This window comes from Acomys minous (assembly GCF_964271855.1).
Source record: "Acomys minous genome assembly, chromosome: 10".
In the NCBI taxonomy this organism is placed as follows: domain Eukaryota; kingdom Metazoa; phylum Chordata; class Mammalia; order Rodentia; family Muridae; genus Acomys; species Acomys minous.
The window spans coordinates 51,513,907-51,535,761 of NC_140491.1; the positions used below are offsets into that span (position 1 = coordinate 51,513,907).

General features: G+C 38.2%; 1 protein-coding gene across 18 annotated transcripts in view; it reads right to left on the reverse strand.

Moving 5' to 3' along the window:
- EHBP1 (EH domain binding protein 1) overlaps positions 1 to 21,855 on the reverse strand; it is a 298,811-nt gene that overhangs the window by 91,279 nt on the left and 185,677 nt on the right. For all 18 annotated transcript variants that reach the window (XM_084798375.1, XM_084798377.1, XM_084798376.1 and 15 more), the window contains 2 exons: positions 2,303 to 2,481; positions 1,683 to 1,731 (listed from right to left, as the gene is read on the reverse strand). In XM_084798375.1, the coding sequence (XP_084654501.1) occupies positions 1,683 to 1,731; positions 2,303 to 2,481 (228 nt within the window). The remainder of the gene's footprint in view (positions 1 to 1,682; positions 1,732 to 2,302; positions 2,482 to 21,855) is intronic.

Here is a 21,855-nt window from a genome sequence, read left to right on the forward strand (position 1 = left end):
ATAAATGTCACTCCTATAGATATAGTTTAATTAGGAAAAATGCATTTCACTTTAATAAACATAGACTTTCTAAAATGATGTAAGAAACTCACGAGGATGATTACTTTGTAGAATGCCTACCAGAAAGTGCTGGGGAGTGAACCCAGACCCAAGCTCTCTTCCACTTAGTTAAGCTCCTAGCCCCACAAGGTAATCTCTGTGAAGAAGTACTGATTTTCAAAGACTTCCCCTTTGTGGTGGCATACAAAAAAAGTGAAACTGCTAAATGCATTATAATTCGACAATCCACATCAAGAAAAAAATTTGCTTTAATGTGAACTTTTGATAATGAAACTCCTACCAAGATTATAAAATTTTAAAACGTGATAGTTCCATCTAACTTAATAATTTAAAGTACATTAATTTTTTGTCTCAACCAGAGGTTATTAATCACCTTGTTTTCTGAGCTCCTTCCTTGTTGGATTCCCTTTTGAGAATAAAATTTTATAGCAAAAGTAATAAGAGCCAGTTATACTAAAAGTACAACTATTAAAATATAAAGCTGAATTTGGGAAACAGTGAAATACATTTTAATGAACATGTGAGTTACTACATGTGTGAATATAGACACATGTGCACACACACACAATCTCATGCTGACCAAGGACCTTGAACTAATCCTCCTGCCTCCAGATCCCAAGTGGCAGGACAGCAAGAGTTATCCCAGGAGCTGCCATGTCTGGTCAGTAGTTAATAAAGCAGAGGGAGGTTTAAGCTGTTATTTGTTGAGATATGCAACAACTGGGTGAAAAATATGAAGGCTTACAAATGAAGAAAATAAAAAAGTTTAGTTACAGAATTATGACACAGTATACTATAAAAATGTTTTTTCTTCAGCTGTGTTCAAGGACTTGCCAAATTCTATCCACAGATACACTTACAGATAAAATCTACAGGTTAAAAATGGCTATTCTAAGACAACAATAACATTGGTTTTTCAGTTGGGAAATTCAATTCAATACAAACACTGAGCATGTACTATGAACAGAGCCTGATATTGCTTTCTTGCCCATTTGAAATTACATATACTATATACGGCACACAAGATAAACACATTTATCAGCCCTAGCCACAGTCAACTGGCCCACAAGGCTCTAGCAAATCCTCCCTGTGCAGCTGCACTGAAGGCTGATGGGATCGATATCCTTGCATGCTGGTTAGAAAGTTCTAGTATATAAGTAGATCTGGAAATACACTATATATTTACTAAAAAAAAAAAAAAAAAAAAAAAAAAAAAAAAAGAACCACTGTTCATCATTGCTTTCATTTAGAAGCCTATGTATTCTCATTTGCTTGGATTCCTGCTTTTATCTCCCAAAACATTTTTCTAATATCATGTAATAGTTACAAAAGCTCTGGGTATATTCTCCAAAAGCTAAATGTTGTATTAAAAGCAATATGGCTTAATAAACACTTAACAGTTAATGAGGAGCATGCACATACTCTGATGTCTGCTTTGCATTTATGATCTTTAAAGCCCATGGCAAAGCAGAGTAAACTGAGCATCCTGCCCTACCGCAGGAAGCATGCACGCTTGCAAGCTGCGGTTCCAGCCTCACCCAACACCATCTCCTTCCTCAAATTAATAAAAACTCGCAGGGAAGAAAAAAACTGTAACTCTGCCCTCCCCTGGCATTTCTTACCTTTTTGTTGTTTTCTTTAATATCTTGAGGATTCAGAGACTTGTAGTCGCTGAGGGGGGAAAAATGGCAAAGTGGGTATATATAATATGTGATAAAAATAAATTTTTGTAAAAGAAACTGAATCTAAAAATTTGGTATTCAGTAACACCAAAGGGTAACTAACAAACAATCTCACAGTGGTTCAGTCAACAAAAGCAAGTGTAGAACATTAAGGAAATGATAAACAAACAAACAGCGATTTAGTTGTATCATTGCTTGAACTCCACTTAAAAGAGAAGTTAAGGCAAGGGACCAGAGACCAGCTTTGACAAAGCCCTTCACCATGAGATACTCCCTTATTACCAACATACAAAGGGCCACACGTAGGCTTATTTTTCTCTTATTTGAACACTAATAAAAACTTCATAGTAAAGTCAACTTTTAATCAGATTAAAGAAAAATCATTCAAAAAAAATCAAAGAAAACTTTGGTTTCCTGGCATATACTTCTCTTAAAAAAAGGCACGTTCTATAGTTCCAACACAGAGACAGTTAAGTAGTTTAGGATACATGCTGAGAAACTATTCTGTGTTCTTTTAAGAATGCCTGTTATTTACAAACATTTATGACACTTCTACTTACATCAAGTCTGGTCTAAAGTGGTGTAAGATTGCACAAAAAGATAACCCGTTCCTCCATGACGTAGTAAAGTTAGTGATTTTCACGCCCCGGTAGTTTTTCGTAACTTCTTTGCACCACGCAAGCAACGACTGGCTAGCATTTGGCTTTTGCCCCAGAACAGGACTTGGTATTGGGCTTGGCTAGAATATAAGAAAGAAAGAAAGAAAAAAGGGTGGGAAGGGGACATTAAAAGAACCTAATGGAAGATAAAAATTAACATTAATTGACCTAGCTAGATCATTTGAAACCTTTGATGTCAGTTTCGGTCCTTCAAAACTGTCACTTCACGACAACTGCTGCCTCCGAGAGAGACACAAATCTTACGTTATTATCTTCAGTTTTTGCCCATGGCATTTGCCTGACAACAAGGCAGATAAGCAACATTTTAAACTTCTGGTAAGAACAAGTCATGAGTGTCCTTGATGGAAACATCACGTTAAAAATATTTGAATACTTAGGGCTAAATATCTGAGCAACCCTTACATACTCAAAATGCAATTATAAACAAGTAAGACTGGGTGAAAATCATGCACCGAAGTCTCACTGCACCATCAGCTGTAGTGCGGCAGCGGCTTTCAGGTATTGAGAGACACCCTGGTAAAGAGATCAGCCCCAGTAAGGGTGAGGGCAGCACAGGACGACAACAGCCAGTTCAAACATCCTTTCTATAGAAACTCAGTAACAATATAAATAGCTTTAGTTTTTAGCAATAGACACATTTTGGTGCCAACTGCACACAACAGTATATATTCTGGAAATACTCAAGATATATTCTAATTATTACCAACAGTGGCTTTTGAATTGTAGAGTTTGCTGTGAGTGTTTAAATCTTAAGCACGTGCTTCCCTTTACCCATACGCTTAGCAGAATAGTAATGGTGACAGAACTAAAACTATATTGTAAGACGTTAATTCTAAAGTTTTATTTCTTAAAGTAATGTCATTTGCTTTTACCGAATAACTACAATATTTTATGATAATTATGAAGATTGATACAACTGAAACTATAAGAACTTAATATTTTTTGGACTTTAATTCTTTTAATCAAAATTGTTAGCTATGAAAACAAAAGAGCCTTGTAAAGATGAGAGAATATTCATTTATGCCGACAGCATTTAAATTTAACCAATGATTCATTCTTACAGTAATGCTTACGTAACAGCGATCAATGATGTCCTCATTTCTATTATCAGATTAACAAGGCATTATATAAATAATCATAGACTGGCAAAGCTCTATTCTTTAAATGATCACCCCTACAAAGCAAATTCTAAACGAACTGCTCACTAATTGTAAAAAAAACCAGCATATTCAGGGCTGGAGAAATGGCTGGGTGAATAAAGGCATTTGCTGTCAAGCCTTCTGACCCGAGCTCAATTCCTGGGACCCAAAGGAGAGAAAGCAGACTAGTGCATATTATCTTCTGATCTTACACACACACACACACACACACACACACACACACACACACACACACACACACGCACACACGCACACACATGCATGCACACACACACATACTTGTGTAAATGTAATAAACAACTTTGGATTAATTATGCCTAATATAAAGAAGTACATGAAATTGATCTCCAAATATAGGACATTTTACCTTAAATAAATAATTTAACTTTAAACCTAATGTATAGAAATAAAGTAAATAGTCCATTGTGACTTTTAAATCCCTCTGGTCACTTAGACTGATTTAAATTGACTTAAAGTGCTATGAAACTTGGGGATTCTTGATTTAGGTACATATATAACTTTCTTAATTGTCTATTATCTATTCTCCCATCACTTAAATAATTATCTTTGTTACAATATTTTCCATAGAATCATCTAGGTCTAATATAAGAAAGCTAGACAAGCTAAGCTAAAATTTGGATTTCTTCTGACCAGAAGACTGTATGAAAAAGAACAATTCACTTTCAACAAAAAGAAGTCATATGCAATTGAGAAAACTGATAAAAATTACAAGTCTCATAAATGGTCATGTAAGTTTGCAGAAAAAAGAGAATTAGCAGATCTACTAAATGAATAATCAAGCTGCTGCCCTTTTATCTAATATTTTGTGGAAGGTGATAAAAGAATTAAGAAATCACTTTGAAAATGTCAACATGTAGCCGGATGAGATAATTATTTCTTGTTCTAGTCATGAAGTGGGTTGTCCAACTGTGATTTAGTTTCCTCATTGGTAAATATGAACTGCCGTGGTAACTATAACCAGGTAACTACCATGGGAGCTATGACCAGGTAACTGCTGTGGTAACTATAACCAGGTAACTGCATGGTAACTATAACTAGGTAACTACCGTGGTAACTATAACCAGGTAACTGCGTGGTAACTATAACCAGGTAACCACCATGGTAACTATGACCAGGTAACTGCTGTGGTAACTATAACCAGGTAACTGCTGTGGTAACTATAACCAGGTAACTGCGTGGTAACTATAACTAGGTAACTACCGTGGTAACTATAACCAGGTAACTACCATGGGAGCTATGACCAGGTAACTGCTGTGGTAACTATAACCAGGTAACTGCATGGTAACTATAACTAGGTAACTACCGTGGTAACTATAACTAGGTAACTGCGTGGTAATTATAACCAGGTAACTACCATGGTAACTATGACCAGGTAACTGCTGTGGTAACTATAACCAGGTAACTGCGTCGTAACTATAACTAGGTAACTACCGTAGTAACTATAACCAGGTACCTGCATAGTAACTATAACCAGGTAACTACGGTGGTAACTATAACTAAGTAACTACTGTGGTAACTATGACCAGATAACTAACTACCGTGGTAACTATGACCAGGTAACTACCATGGTAACTATGACCAGGTAACTACCATGGTAACTATGACCAGGTAACTACCGTGGTAACTATAACTAAGTAACTACTGTGGTAACTATGACCAGATAACTAACTACCATGGTAACTATGACCAGATAACTAACTACCGTGGTAACTATGACCAGGTAACTACCATGGTAACTATGACTAGGTAAACATCCACAGATACACAGTGCTGCAGTAACAAGACCTCCCTCCCCACTACCTCTTACCCACCTCTCTGCCCCTTGATCACTGTGAGTAAAACTCATCTTTTCCTGCTCTTTACTTCAAGTATGTTCCAACCTCTGCAGAATTATTCCATCCGCCTGGTGTTCCCAGTGTTGGACCTTCAGTCCAGCCTCCTCAGCTTACAAATCTGGCACTGTCATAATACAATCCAGCTCCACCACTCCACCCCAGCACCGCACCCCCAATTCCTCCTGCACTGCTCTGCTCTCCCACAGTCTATCTTCTTGTGGTCTACATTTATGCTATACTTCTAGTTAGTGTTTGTGTCTGTCTGTACTAAATAAGAACTCTCTCTACTCAATACTTGCAATTTGCCTTATTTATTAACATATCTCAGGTTTCCAGATTAACTCCTGATGCACAGTAAATAACAGTAAATACTATTAAGTAAAACAAAACACTTAACAAAAGATATGGTAGACTATTCAGTAAGTGGTAACTACAATTACCATACAGTTACCATGTACCATAAGGGCCAAACATCACCACCACACATCACCAGCACTGTATGTCATGATGAATCAGCAGCAGCAGCCTGTTGTCATGCACCATCAGCACCATACTGTCACCATGCACCATCAGCACCATATTACCAACCGGGCATATCAGCACCATACTGTCACCATGCACCATTAACACCATACTGTCACCATGCACCATCAGCACCATACTGTCACCATGCACCATTAACACCATACTGTCACCATGCACCATCAGCACCATACTGTCACCATGCACAATCAGCACCATACTGTCACCATGCACCATCAGCACCATAATGTCACCATGCACCATCAGCACTGTACTGTCACCATGCACCATTAACACCATACTGTCACCATGCACCATCAGCACCATACTGTCACCATGCACCATCAGCACCATATTACCAACCGGGCATATCAGCACTGTACTGTTACCATGCACCATTAACACCATACCGTCACCATGCACCATCAGCACCATATTACCAACCGGGCATATCAGCACAGTACTGTCACCATGCACCATCAGCACCGAATTCTTTTTGTTTGTTTGTTTTGTTTTGAGGCTTCTTTAGTTTCAAAGGGCATGAATTCGTTCACAGTGACACTTTAAATTTTTTGGTAAACAAAGCATTAACTAGTGAATAATATTGGTATCTTGATTATTCTACATGCAAAACAAGGATCATGCAGTTATCTAAAGAAACAAGCTGTGAATGACTAAAATGTATTGTTTTCCAAAGAAAGGAAGATGCTAAAATTCCATGCACTGAAGGTAGGAACGAAGGGCCAGGCGTGGGGGTGCACACCTTTAGTTCCAGCACTCAGAAGGCAGAGGCAGGTGGATCGCTGTGAGTTCAAGAATTCCAGGACAGCTAGGACCAATAGAGAGACCCAGTCTCATAAAAAATTCAAATATATATAATTTTAATACATTAACACAGCAGATTACTGTTAAAATAAGGTCACTGAATGATTCCTTCTATTAATAGCAATGGCATCTCTTTCAGAAAACCTAAATAACTCATTGTGAGATTTCTTAAATTTTGCAAGGATGAAGAATAGTAACTCCATTTCTTTCTGTTCTTTCCTTGTCTATGGTCTCCCCCTCTTCTGTAGTCTCCTTTTCATCATGGACAGCCCCACACATTCCGTTAGGTATTTCTCTGGATGTTTTTCTTTCCATCCACACTTTGAACTGATTCACTCTCAGGGTTCCAGCTATCACTTCCACACATTTACGGTTCCAACTGTCTCAAGTTGACATTTCCAGCTGGCTGTCCTTCCTGCCAGATAAAATTTGAACTTGGTATGTTTAAAATTGTGATCTTCATTGTAACCTGCTCATTTTCATTGTGTTTGAAAAATGATACCAGTACTGTTCTAATTGTATGGATTTTAACCTCAGAATCATTCAAAGTTTTTCTTTTATATATCATTTTTTACAAGGTAATTCATAGGAAATTATATAGTCATGCTATGGTTTTGATTATTTGGAACCTTGTAATTAATTTATCTTTCTTTTTTTAAAGATTTGTTTTATTATTATGTATACAGTGTTGTCTGCTTGTTTACCTGCAGACCAGAAGAGGGTACCAAATTACATTATAGATGGTTGTGAGCCACCATGTGGTTGCTGGGAATTGAACTCAGGACCTTTGGAAGAGCAAGTGGTGCTCTTAACCACTGAGCCATCTCTCTAGCCCCGTAATTTATCTTTTTTTTTTTTTTTTTTTTGCTTAGGTTATTGCCTCAGTCATCCCTGTTGCAAATTCTCCCTTTCCCAACCCATTCTCAAAGCACAGTATTCTTACAACACATCTAACATCTCTGGTGGTGCTCAACACATACAAAACGATAGCACAGCCCTTCTGCACACTAAAGCCCGTATGATTCATCATTCTCTAAATCCCTATGCTTTCCTGCCTGAACCTGCTTCCCCATCTCCTGAGTGTCACACAGATGACATCTACTTAGAGTAACTACCGTCGCACACACAACTGTGACAATGCCACGTTCTTCTTTACCGTTTCAATTTAACTGTCATTTTCACACAGTCTCATCCTAATTCCTAATCAGCAGGCAGAAGCCCGCTTCAATGGCCTTTTTTATTTTCTGTCTCTTACATGAGTTTTCTTTGATTACACTATGATCTTCCGTGGCTCTTAGGTGGTGTTTCTGACTACACTCTGTCTGACTCACTATAGAGCATCTTCTTACAGTGTTCATAGAATTTATGCTGCGTATCAACCACATACTTTACATATGCCTCAAGAGCTCTTTGGTTGTTTTAAAAATACCTTCAAAGAAACTCAGCTACACAGGAAGGAAGAAGACGGACTATGCCTTAGGGTCTCCATATAAACTCCATGCTTTCATTATACATTTCACATTCCAGAATAATGCAGCTTGAAGACCTCAGGAGACATTAGGTACTTCTTGGAACTAGCAAAAGTCTTAGTTAACTAGTTAAGTTCTTCAGAACCTAAGATTACTGCCCTATATATGTCAAATCAGTTTGTTCAAGAAGTCACCAGGTACTTGCCTCACAATTTTGCTACTCTGGAGGCTGAATAAGAGGGTCATAGGTCAAGACCATCCTGAGCAACACAGTAAGACCTGGTCTTAGCACCAGTGAAACAAACAACAAACAACCCAAAGGCAGCTGCTCAAGTCAAGTTACAACTTAGGAGTTCCTAGTAAAACCCCTTTGTCCATTATGTTGGACTTTTGGACTTTGGACTAGAATTAGCATAAGACCTAATTAATCCCAGTTCTGTAAGATACACAGCGTTACTGCTGAAGCTGATGGGTATTTTGGTCTTTGTGTGAGAATTCTTGGAGCCTTTCCTCAATTATTGCAAATCATGGTTAGAGAACATTGGCTAGCTCTGATTTTAGCATTTGGTAAGCCCAGAATAACAGCAGTGGTGAGAACAAGAACATCTGCATCTGCATTCTCCCTGTATCTCTAGCCCCATCCCCTTCCTCCCTCTCCTGCTTCCCCAAAGTGACATCACTTCATCTCTCTCCTCTCCCTCTCCATCTTCACCATCCCTCTCTAAATAAGGGTTCTCTGGTCCAGCCTCTGCCTCACTAAGTAGGGGAGTTTGGCCTTGAACTCCTCATCCTCCTGCCTTATCAGAGTGCTAGGATTACAGGCTGTGGTTACACCAGCACATGCACGCTAGAGACTGAAGCCACGGAACCATGCGTGGGGGGCAAGCACTCTACCATCCAGGCCACACCCCAGCGTTACTTCTCTCTTATAGTAAAAGTGATGAAGTCTTATGATGCTGCAAGATAACTCGAAGATTAATAGTGAGATAAATAAGACTGAGAACTCCCGGCTACATTAACATATTTTTACGAACAGAAAAATATTTGAAAAAGGTTTTAAGAGATGTCCAACAATTACTCCAAAACACAGCAGTGGAACAATGGCCAATCAGACAGAAAATGCAAGTCTTGGTACTGTTTCCATAAAGGTGGGCTGGCAGAGGTGCATGCTGGGCAGACTTCGATGGCGGTATAGGTACCACTGCCTGCTTCCAAAGGAAAGTGAATGAAATGTACACCAAAAGCAAAATACAGTGAAGTAGACAGAAAACAGGAGCTGAGTTCACACGCCATCCAGCTTTCCTGTGCAGAGGAAAGACCTAACGCCACAGGGACATGAATTGTAGTTGTAAAATTTGTGAAGAAACTTAATTTTTCTCTTCATGGAGAAGGGTTAAACCACTGGTCCATTCTCAATAAAGAAACAACCAAATTTATCCAATATAATTTGCCATTTCTATGGGAACTATACTGAGTAAATGTGAATTATTAGCTGTGTGTAACAAGGCAACAGCACTTACTGTAAAAATGGCCCATGCTTGACGAACCGCACACAGACCTAAGAGCCTATGAATAAACTCCAAATGACAATTAAAAATGAACACCCCTGCTTCCTATGCTTAGTGTGCATTTTATAAATGATCAGGTCCTTGGGGAACCTGTGGACTGCACACTACACACAGCATCATATGCCTGTAAGCCTCAGTGGCTCACATCAGGAGGACTCTCTGACTTACCACCTCACAATAATTATGTATTTATGGCACTTGGTACTATGATGCTAAAACTAAAATTTTCAGTCCTTCGTAAAGTTAAACCTGGTGCTACACAACTATGTGTATTTTCCCTGATAAAAGGCTTCATACTTAGAAAATACAAAAATTCTTAAAACACAGTAAGGAAAATAAGGTCAATCAATATAATGATGGGCAAAAATTGAACGAGCACTTTCAACTTTTTTCTAGACTATGAAATGAAATCTAAGTATCTAGGGGGAAAAAAAAAGAGAAACTTTGTCCACTCACATGAGTATTCAGAAACCTGCACATGGTACTTACACATGCTTTCCCTACAAGGGCTGACATTGTAGTGGGTCTTTTAATTGAAACGATAGGAATGAGATTGAAACTATTAACCAATAAGGATGTGGGAGAAAAAGTTTTCACTCAGAGTTGAATTAAAAAAAAACAACTCTGCTACCAACTATTCTGTTAAATTTGGAGGCATGGTCATCCTCTGACTCAACCCTCCCTACAGAAGGGCATGCTCACCTAGCCAAAGCAGCACACATACAGAAATGGCCACCAAACAACATTAGGCCCCACCCAGAATACAAGAGGAGAAAGGCATACACTCTGGACCTGAGTGAAAAACATCAGTGGTGCAATTAACATTTTTCACAGCATGTAATCCCAATTTAACAACATTTGGAGCCACTTCACGAATCTTGATAGCAGAGTTTTCCAGTGTACAGTGCACAGCATAATAAAGCCACACAACTAGCCCAGGTATTACAAGACACTGAATATAACAACTGCCTTCTTTTAGGCCAGACAGCAGACGCTGGAAAAAAGGGAAGCAAAAATGTCACCCTTCTCACTAAATATTTGATTTGGAAGATAGAGTCATGCTATAAAAAATAGCATTTATGTTCATATATTTTGGATGAATATAATTTTTAATTATATAATTTTAATCTTCAAATATTAATAGAACATTAATATTCATATAAACATGTGTTCTTGTGGAGTCCCAGTAACTCTAATATTTTCATTATTATGGTAAAATACATATAGAATACTTATTTTAGCATTAAGCTCAGTGTTATACACTCATCAATGGCATATTCACAACTCTTCATTCCCGGAAGTCCTTTCATTTTGTAAAACTGAAAACCCCTCTATGCCTATTAAGCAACAAGACCCCACTGACTGCGTCCCACTGTGTGTGTTGCTGGGGATCATACCCGTGGCACTGACCACATCAGCTCTACACTGACCACACCGGCGCTCTGCTTTGCCACCATGATATTGATTAGTGAGGGACATTACAAATGGATTCACATAATTTGTCTTTTTGTCATTACTTCACTGTTATAGATGTTGTGAACAAATGCTGCTCCTCTACCCTGTTTCCAGTCTTTTGGGACATACCAAGAATTCATTTTTCTCTACCAATTCTTAATTTTTGAGGAGCTACCACACTGTTTTTTGAAGCATTTTCCATCATTCTAACAATACGCTGGGATTAGAATTCTATTTCCTTGCTGGCTAATGCTTAAGCACTTTTCAAAACAGTGTAGCAATTTTAATGCGTGGGGGCTATTTTTCTCTTTGTGGCTTTCATTTGCATTTGCTAATGGTTGGTGATGGTGAACATCTCTTCCTATACCTACTGGCCACTTGTATGTTACTAGAGAGGGTGTATTCAAATCTTCTGACCACATTTAACTGAGCTCTTTTATTTTTTTGTTTAGGAACTCTTAGACATTTAGGGGTTAGTTTCCTATTAGACGTATTATTTGAAAATACTTCCTCCTGTTTGTTTTGTAGGTAGCCTTTTCATTCTGTCTATCTTGATCCATATAAGTTTTCTTGAAGTAAATTTTGTCTATTTTGGTTGTTGCTGTCTATTGCTTGTGAGTGATATTCAGGAAAAACCCCTCCCACTGACGCAGGGCTGCAAGCCGCCCTGTGTTTTCTTCTACAAGTCTCATGGCCTTAGTTCTTAGGCTTTTGCCTACCAGGTCAGGTAATGGTCCACTTTCATTCTCTTGTGTGTTCAGTTCTCCAAAAGTATTTGTTGAAAAGATGGCTCTTCTCCTCAAAACCACTGAACAGTCTTGACTACTTTATGAAAAGCACTAACATTGTCTTAGGTAAGGTGTTTGTTTCTGGTTTAAATGACTTTGCATTTGAAGAAAGTATCATATTTTTGGTTACTGAGATCTTTGCAGCAAGTTTAGAAGCTGGGAAATATGTGTTTGCTTTTATTTTTATCAGGGTGCTTTAAAAAGTTTATTACAGGTCTTCTGAAATTCCATGTGACAATTAAGATGGCCTATTTTCTACTTTTGCAAAAAGAACGTAATTGAGATTTTGATGGTAACATTAAATCTGTAGGTTTGTGTTCTGTTTACATCCTAGACACCATAACGATATAGTTTTCAGAAGCACGAACACCATCATACTCAGGATGTGAGGTGCTGGGCCAAACCCAGAGCTCCAGTTTGGTAGGTGAACATTCTACCAACTGAGCCACACCCAGGCCTAGCTAAGTTCCTTTCTAAGCATGTAGCTCTTTTGGATGCTGCTGTTAAGAGACCTATCCTTTTAAGTTCTCTTTCTGATTGTTCAATGTTAGTATTCAGAAATGCAAATGACTTGCTGTTGTTATTGTTGATGACTTTACTGAATTTATTGATTTTTAAGTTTTTTGGTGTGTGTGTGTGTGTGTGTTTGTGTGTGTGTGAGATCTTTAGGGTTTGGTGCATGCATGATCCCATCAATTCAAACAGAGACAATTTTACAACATCCTTTTGATTTTGGTGGTTTCCCTTTTTCTTATGTAATTGCAATGGCCAGGATTTCAAGTTCTATGTGGAAGACAAGTTCCAAGAGTGGATGCCCTTGCCATTCTGTTACTACACAGGAAAAGCATTCTTTACCGATGTACTACGATATTATCTCTGAACTTTTCTAATTGTGGTTCTTGTTATTTTGGGGAAGTTTCTTTTGAACCCTAATCTGTTGAGTGTTATTATGATAGAGCATGGTTCTGTCAAGTGCCATTTATGCATTATTTCAGATGGCCATTAATTCCTACAGTGTATCAATACAGCATATGACATTGATTTCTTATTTTGCATTTGAGCAACTCTTACTTGGTCACAGTGCCTAGTCCTTTAAAATGTTGCAGAATGGTCTTTGGTAATAATAAGCAATACTGCTCTATAGTGTGGCTTTCATAGTTAGTAAGGTAATGCTGACCTCATAGAATGAGTTAGGAGGTGTGTTCCAAGTTTTTAGAAAGTTTAAAAAAAAATGGTGTTACTTCCTGGGATGCTTGGTAGAATGGGTCTTAAACTATTTTTGTTGTTAGAAGTGTTCTTTTTCTTCCTCTCCTCCCCCCAAATCCTACCCATGGTCTCATTATGTTTCCTAGACTGCCTCTGAGTCAATAGTCTTTGCCTTGGTTTCAGAGTGCTGGGATCACAGACAAAGGCATGAGCCACGCCATCCAGCTTCTTAGGAGATGTTGGATTGATGATTCAATTTTTAAAACAGTCTCTTACAGATCTGTTCGCATGTCCTACTTACACATGGTTTAGTCTGGTAGCTATTATTCCTGGGAACTTGTCTATTCCATCTCAGTTATCCAATATTTTGATGTCTGACTGTTCACAGCACTCTCTTATAGGTCTTTAAATGTCTGTTAAGTGGGTAGAAAAACCCACTTTCACTTCTCATTTTAGTAATTTGAGCCTTCTCTGACTACCCCCATAGTTAAAGTTTGCCAATTTTGGTGATGTATTAAAATAATGAACTTTAAGTTGGGTTAAGTTTCTCAAAGTTGTTGTTGATTTTTATTTTTTAATTTTTTGCTCTCCTCTAGTTTATCTTTGCTCTAAAATTTATCCTCAGTGGCTTTGGGATTGTTCTCCCTTTTCCGTTTGCTTATGGTATAAAGCTAGACTATGGTTTAAATATCTTGTGTTTTAAATATTTTGTATGTGTATGTGTGTGTTGTGTATGTTCACATGTATGTGGGTGTAATCCCAACATTGATCCTCTGGAGAAATAATACTAACTTGATGCAGTAAAAATTCATTTGGGTAACGTTCAGTATCATTGTTATAAGTCACACTCATAAGCTTTTTTTTTTTAAACAGGAAATACTACAAAAGTTGAAGACCTAGTAGTTGCACTAAATTTCTGCTTTCTCTAAGAATCTTTATCTACAATGACAGATCCATGATAAGAAGTCAAAAACAGAAAGAATAAAATATTTGAAGGTTTCTATGGAGACAACACCAAACTTTAATAACAGGTTTTCAAGTAACCAAGTGTCAAGTTTGTTCTTGGTTACGCAGATAAGAGGACAGGCCTTTCCCACTATGACCAGGCTTTCTAACTTCATAAATCATTATTTACCCAATAACTTTGTGCTTAAAAGAGAGGTTTAAAACTGCTTTATGGCAGTCTTATGTCTACATAAGCAACTCTTGAATTACAATGTTGGAATTCTGTCTCTTGAACTGTCTTACTGCACAAATTAGCTTATTATCTTTATTATTAATAAAAGGATAAAAATATCTTACAAAAATCAACCAAAGCACTCTTTTCCAGTTGTATAATTATCATAAGCAATTCTCTCTCCCCCTTTTTGTTTTTTGCCATTGAATACACTTACCTAGGAAAGTCAAACACCATGTTCAAGCTACCAATGAAGAGTCAACAAGTAAAAGCTTGTAAGGAAAAACAGAAGCATGGCAAGTTTCACTTACTTATGCAGTGTTTTTAAAGAAAAAGGTTTTTTTTGCCTTTGTCAAAATATAAAAGTAGCTCATAGTAACAAAAGTTTTTATTAATGCTTACTGTGAAATACTATGTAATTCAGTCTTAATTAAATATGCCCCGACCCAAAAAAAAAAAAAAAACAAATCCAAACCCTCACCAAATTGCATTTGCCACCAAATGACTAACATGTACACAACAGTTGGAAACTGTCAAAATATTTTACAGCTCAATTGTAATTACCAACCAAGTCTAAGCATGCCCTTGGGTGGGCGCTTACCACATTTGAGGGCTGCAGAGCATCAAGCGGCAGTCACTTTACTGCAATTCCTAATTTATACATTTGCAACTCCCAAATAACTCCAAAAGTTTTAGTGATCAGTAAAAACACCCAGTAAAATATCAGTATGATATAAAAAAAATATCATTTCATCTATTTGCTATCAGAGATGGCCTTAGAAGACTATTTGGCTCATCTTTTATTACCCTTGAATAGAACTGATGATTATGCTGAGTGACGAATGTGCTCTAAGTGCATCTATCGATTACTTGGTTATTTGTCTTTGAAAAATGTATCAAGCAACCTTGAGACATAAATGTTTTATGTTGTCCTTATCACAATAGATGTAGCCAAAAATAAAGGGGAAGGTGTGACTGGGGTAAAGTGTCAATATGGAAGCACAGCTGGTGAGTCTCCAAAGGAGTGAACGCAGACATCGTTTGCCATTTGAAGTAGGACAGCATCCAGCCACTCTTCCCTCCTCACCGGAAGGCGTACAGATTGAGACTTTGCAATTAGCCACACTTGGTATCTCTTACCCATAGAAAAGAAGAGGCTTAATTACAGGGCACCAGTGGAGTGCACTTCCGCTAAGGCTGATGTACATCCATAGTCTCTTTATCAGGGGAGGACAGAAAGACAAGGAGAATATACTACAGAATGCACAAACTCTTTCTCAACTTGCCTGTGAATTAACGAAGAAAAGATTCAAATAACTAAATAAATATTTATAAGATTCTTGGAAACACTATACTCATAAAACTAATACACTGTTTAAAAGGGAACCAAAAGTGCTGATGATTGGCACACAGTCAAAATAGCTACAGGTCACTTCTTCACACCAGAAACTTTTTGTCTCGAATAATTTTCTACATCCAATGTTCAGATACAAACTGTGAAGAATTAAGTGTATATTTCAGCAATAGTGTCCAGGCTGGAAATATTCTACTATTTTGTATGCTAATATCATAAAAAGTAGTATAAAACACTTTTTCAGAGATATGTACTTTCCTGTATGCACAGTGTACATAAATGTATTACTGCATATTGAATTATATCACAAATGGAAATTTTAAGAATCTAAAGATAAACTTAACAATTTAAATATTAATTTAATATTAATGCCATAAAACCTTTTTTGTTATAAGAGATGGGAATGAAGTATAACAGAAAAGCCATAGCCAGTTTTAAAAATCTGGTTTCAGAATCTAAAGGTCCACTTCTAAAGTGTGTGTTTTGTGTGATTTGAATAGTTACTTCTAGCTGACAGACCTGCATCCCCGAAAATACAGAAGTTAAAATTCAGAAAGCATACTATTGGCTGACTCAGCCAATCAGGGTACCACTGGTTTGTGTTACCTACAAAGGTTTCTGCCCTCCTGCCACTAGATATCTTTCACGGATGTCAGACAGAGTCATAAACTATTAATAATCATAACTTGCATTTTAAATCAGGGCAGAAAATTCTGTTTTCAAGTTCTCAAAGTTTAAAGACTATAAAGACTCATAATTTGCCTTACCGTCAAAGATACAACATAGTTCTGGCAAATGTAACCATTTTATAGAGTTATAAAAGGCAATGTGAACAGCAAACATTTTTAAGCTCTTGTTTTCAGTGTTTAAAAGTCAGTATGGTTTCCAAGTATTTTAAAACAGCCCACTTGTGCCCTGTCTAGCACAAAGGAGAACCCTGACAGTTGTCTGAGAAGGTTAGACTTGAAGCCTTGGTTGTACTGCTTCCATCGAAGATGGATGCTTTGTCATCCAGGTAAGGTTAAATGGAAAAAGAAAGTAAGCCACAAGTGAGACGCCTCTCCCTTATTAAGTATGGTTCATCTTCTAGCTAACACGAGAGCCTCGTGCAGGGCGAGCAACAGTGCTCTTGCTAAACTGCATATTAAGTATTAATAAACCTTCCTTTAAAGTTAAGTTTAGACTAAAACACGCAGAGGAAAAACTGAATGGCACATTCTTTCTACTCCCAACACTGTCTGCACTGACACTTAAGCACTACATAGACACTTTGAAGGTCACTGTTTTAAATACTACAGTGGACTACATCTGTCTGTCTAATAAAAATATGACAACCCTCTGACTTACCATTATCATTTACATTTTGAGAAAAGAAAGTGTACCATGAACAAATGACTGTAGATGAATTCTCACGCTGGGCCTGGTGGCACCCGAGGCTGAGGTAGGCAGGAGGATCAACTCCAAGGACTGCCTGAGATACAAGTGAGTTCAAGTCCAGACTGAGACTAAGGAAGCCAGCCTTGAGGGAAATGAGAGCACTGGTCTACCTTGTGATAGAAGGCTTACTTTGCATTCACGAGGCCCAAGGTTCTACAGCAGCATAAGATAAATGACTGACCAGCTGACAGGCTGAATGAATTTATGACCATTGTAATGTTTGGGAATGGAACTGATTTTTACAAAACGAGAGTGTGCTTCTTCTATTTGTCAAATTGTATTAAATATGTATACCAAGTATGCAGACGTGCAGGGGCTAGCACTGCTACATGTTTACACGCCGTGTTGCCCTGTAATTAACTTAATATGAAGCAGAGTTAGAAAGTCTTGCCTTAATTCCTGCATTTTCCACCTACAAAACTATCCTTTGGCTTATGCAGATCTCTATCAGCTCAGACTCCTCCTCCTCGCAGGAAAAGTGTCAGAGGTGTCCATGTCAATGAGAAACAGTTGGCAGAACTGAAGAACTCATACACACTATGGACACAAGCTGATGAAGGTGATGAAGCAGGTTCCCGCACAGGGTTACAAGTAGACCCTGAGGTCAACAAGTGCCTCACAGTGCCACTTAAAGTGTGCGCTGGTCTCTAAGGACCCCTGCATAAGCACCCAGGCAACAGCCTAGCTTCACGTTTAAGATGGATGTATGGTCAGCCGCACTACAAAGACTGTTCTAAGACAGTGCTGGGTCTGAACCAACGCCAGAGACCTGGACTACACTAGGAGGAGAGAGGGAGCGATTTGTTCTAGACCGTGTGTGTGTGTGTGTGTGTGTGTGTGTGTGTGTGTGTGTGTGTGTGTGTGTGTGTGTGTGTAGCTTTTATGGTGTTTAAAACCTATTGCAGAATCTAAGGAGGTTTTGATTGTGTGGGCATATCTACTAATATTTACTGTAATTTAAAAGAAGACTCATGTTCAAATAATAATACACCTTACATATTATATAAGTAACACATTTTATGAAAACAATTTTCAAAAAATAAACTCCCCAACTTCTGGCTTAAAGAAAATGTATTTTCCTGTCTGTTTTCTGTTTTCAATCTGGTGTGACACATTCTGTTGCAAGTAAATGAATACAGTCTAGCATACAAAAATACAGTTAAAGGGAGATCTTTCTTATTAACACTTTTTTTTTTTACATATGTTCATTCATTTTTTTTTATTTTGTGTGTGGATACGGGTAGAGGCCAGAGCACAACGTGTAGGAATGGGTTCTCTCCCATAGCCTGTGGAACCTGTGGAACCTGTGGCTTGAACTCAGGTATCTTGGCAAGAAGTGGCTTACCTTCTGAGTCACTTCATTGTCCCTGGAAAAAGGATTCTAAAGTCCTGTTAAGACAGTGGTAGACAATCTTCTCTGATATTAAAACCCAAAACAACATATAATATTATATTGTATATATTAGAGAGAGAGAAACTATAAATCAGTGGTTTCTTACAGGTTTGCTGTAGTGTAGAATCTGAACTCACCTAAGTGTTTAAATTTTGTTCTATTAAAATTTAGTGGCTCACTTTGCCCTTATACAGCTACTCTCCTGACTTCTTAATAATTTTAATAGTATATAAAATTGCTCATTTAATAAATAATTATTCCTCAAATTACACAGATCTTACATATGTTAACATAAAAATGAGATAACGTTTAAAAACATAACCTTAATATCAGCACTAACTTTAGGAAAGTATTCAGAAAGACTGAGAAACTCAAGTTCAACGTGGCAGATCAGAGGTTTTTTTCATTTTTGTTCAAAAGCAAAAATTTTATCATTGGTAACCAATTAGTCTGTTTTTAAGAAAATAAATATCAAATAACTAACTGTGAATAGCCAGCTTGTCAGTCATTTTTCAAGTAAAACTAGCATTCTCTGAAAAAGGCATCCAACTGAGCGTGCAAGTCCGCTTCCCAGGGCCTTTTCTGAATATGACAAAGGTACTTCAGAGTAGAGCAGAGCACAGAGAGGAGAAGTATGTATACTTGAAAGATCAAGACTGTAAAACGTCAGTAGTTTCTGCTGTTTTATAAACATTCTCTTAGGAGCCTGGCTTGAAAAACAACAGCGTACAGCCATTTGTAAGATGGTAGGAATGAAGCAAATGCCAAAGCTCGCCTGTTGAAGGCTTGGTGTCCGGCTAGAGGCACAGTGAGAGGGAGCAACATCAGGAAGGAACCGGGACCTACTGGAAGCAGGAGCACGCCTCCAAATGATGGACCTTAGAAAGGTATGTTCAGGAACCCTCTCCTGTCTTTGCTTTCTGGACCATGCAGTGAGCAACCTTCCCTCTGCCTTGATATGATTCCTTCTTTACCTCAGGCCCAAAGCAATGGATCCAGATGACCTTAGGACTTAAAATCCTAAGCTGTGAGCCAAAATCCATTTTCCCTTTTTTTTCCTCAGGTATTTTCTTACAGCTACAAAAAACTGGCCAATGCATCCACAGAGAACATAAGGGCTAGGACCTTTAACCATTCCATGTAGTTGCTCCATAGCAAAAGGTAAGTCTTGTCTTCGTCTCATTATGGAAATGGTCAACTTCAAAAACTCATCAGAGTGCTTGTGGACCCCCACTAATCACACTGTGAAGTCAACTGGTAAAGGGGATCATCAGCAGGACAGACTTTTTTTTTTCTACCACAGATTTATTTCTCTTAATCCTAGACTAGGCACTAGGCTCTTGCTGTTAGAACTATGCCCTATAGAAGTGGACTTAAGTTAATGGAAAGTAAGGGGGAGGCATCGTAATAGCATAAGTTACTCTTCCACATCCAACTACCTCAAGATTCTGGTTTTTTGTTATCTCCTAAATGCAAATACTTTCAGAGCCACAGATTTTTACTCTCACTCTTTAAAAGGTTTCAGTTTTAGTACTGATGTCAAATCTTGAAAACCCAAGAGGACTGGATGGTCTGCAAACACAGCAAACAGATAATGGTTGACCCAACAACAGCCATTAATAATACTGAAAGTGATTTGCATTCCTGGCTCCTTCCCCACTGTACTGCTTATCAGTCAGCCCAGCAAAGGGCGGCCTCAAAGCACCCAGCCTGCATGGGGAAGTTTCCCAATACTATCTACAATCCTCTTTCCCTAGGAAAAGTGTAGGTAGGTGAGTACAGGAAAAACACAAAAGCTCCTTTTATTTATTTTTTTAAATTATTCAGCCAATCAAACAGTTGCTGTGGTCAGACAAGCAGGATGCATGGTACAGGACCATCTTGGACTTTCTCAAGACTAAGTGGCTCTAAAGATTTTTCTATCGTTGAACAGTAGACGTGATTTTCATGACCTGCCAACTCCTGGAGAAAGTGCGCTCTATTTGCAGTGACTATACCATCAAGGTTATTCCTCAAGAATCTAGGTGCCATAGAGAATAAAACTATTTTTAAAAATCCTAATACCTTTCTCTAGAAAGTGTATTAGTATATTTAATATATAATAATATTTTAAGACAAATTTTCTTTTTTAAAAGACCGACTTTTTCTTATACAATATAATGGAAAACTTTTGTTTTTAATGCAAAACTTCTCATCTTAGGATGGGGTTATATCCAGATAAACTTTTTAAGTTGAAAATATCATTTATTGAAAATATATTTGTGCTTACAGGTGGAGTCCTGTGGTACCATATTCAGAAGAACAAGGCCCGGGGTGTGACTGCCTGGACACCCAGAAGTAGGGAGGGACCAGCAGGGGAAGCAGGGGGTGAAGAAAATTTAGAGGAAGAGATGGGGGCTGATTAGATAAAGAACATTATATACATATATAAAATATTATAGCAAACCCCAATATTTTGTGTAATTAGTAACAATCAATCTCCTTACATATTGTAAGAGGGGGAGAATTTACAGCTCAGTTGGGGGAGTGCCTGCCTAGCACGCATGAAGTTCTCATTGGGGTCCTCAGCACCACACACACAGGGCAGTCAGGGTGCACACTGTATCCTCTGCACTTGGAGATAGAGGCCAAGAGAGAGCTCAGAGGGTCAAGCGGCTGGTACCCGGCACAGAGGCCTGTCCCATGTGAAAGCCAGTGTGGCATGGTCAGTTACCTCACAGGGCTGCTGCCTTCATGGCTGCAGGAGCACAGACGACCCACGTGCTCTCAGATGCTCACCGCGAGCCCACCTTAAAACTGGAAGCGGTATTCTCACTGAATGCATGTGACTTTTGTACAACATATAGCCAAATAGTACAACTTGAACCCTTGTAAGCTGACAGCCCTCTGTACTCTGATGAAAGAAAATGTTACCTCCAAGGGCACTCTGAGGACTACCTGATCTACCAGTGCGAGAGCCATGGACTTCTTTCTTTTTGAATCCTTACTAATTAGACCTCCATATACCACTTTAAGGATCTGAAAACTGCTGAGAAGGGAGGGGAAAATGAAAAAATAAAAATAAAAATAACAACACTAAAACAAAGCAAAGCCACTTCTATAGTCAAGAAATGTCTTTGGTCAGAATCCAGAAGAAATTGTTAGAATATCAGGAAAGCACACTTGGAGCAGCAGCACAGGGTATTTTCAGGGCATCCTCCACGCTGCCCTATGGAATAAAAGA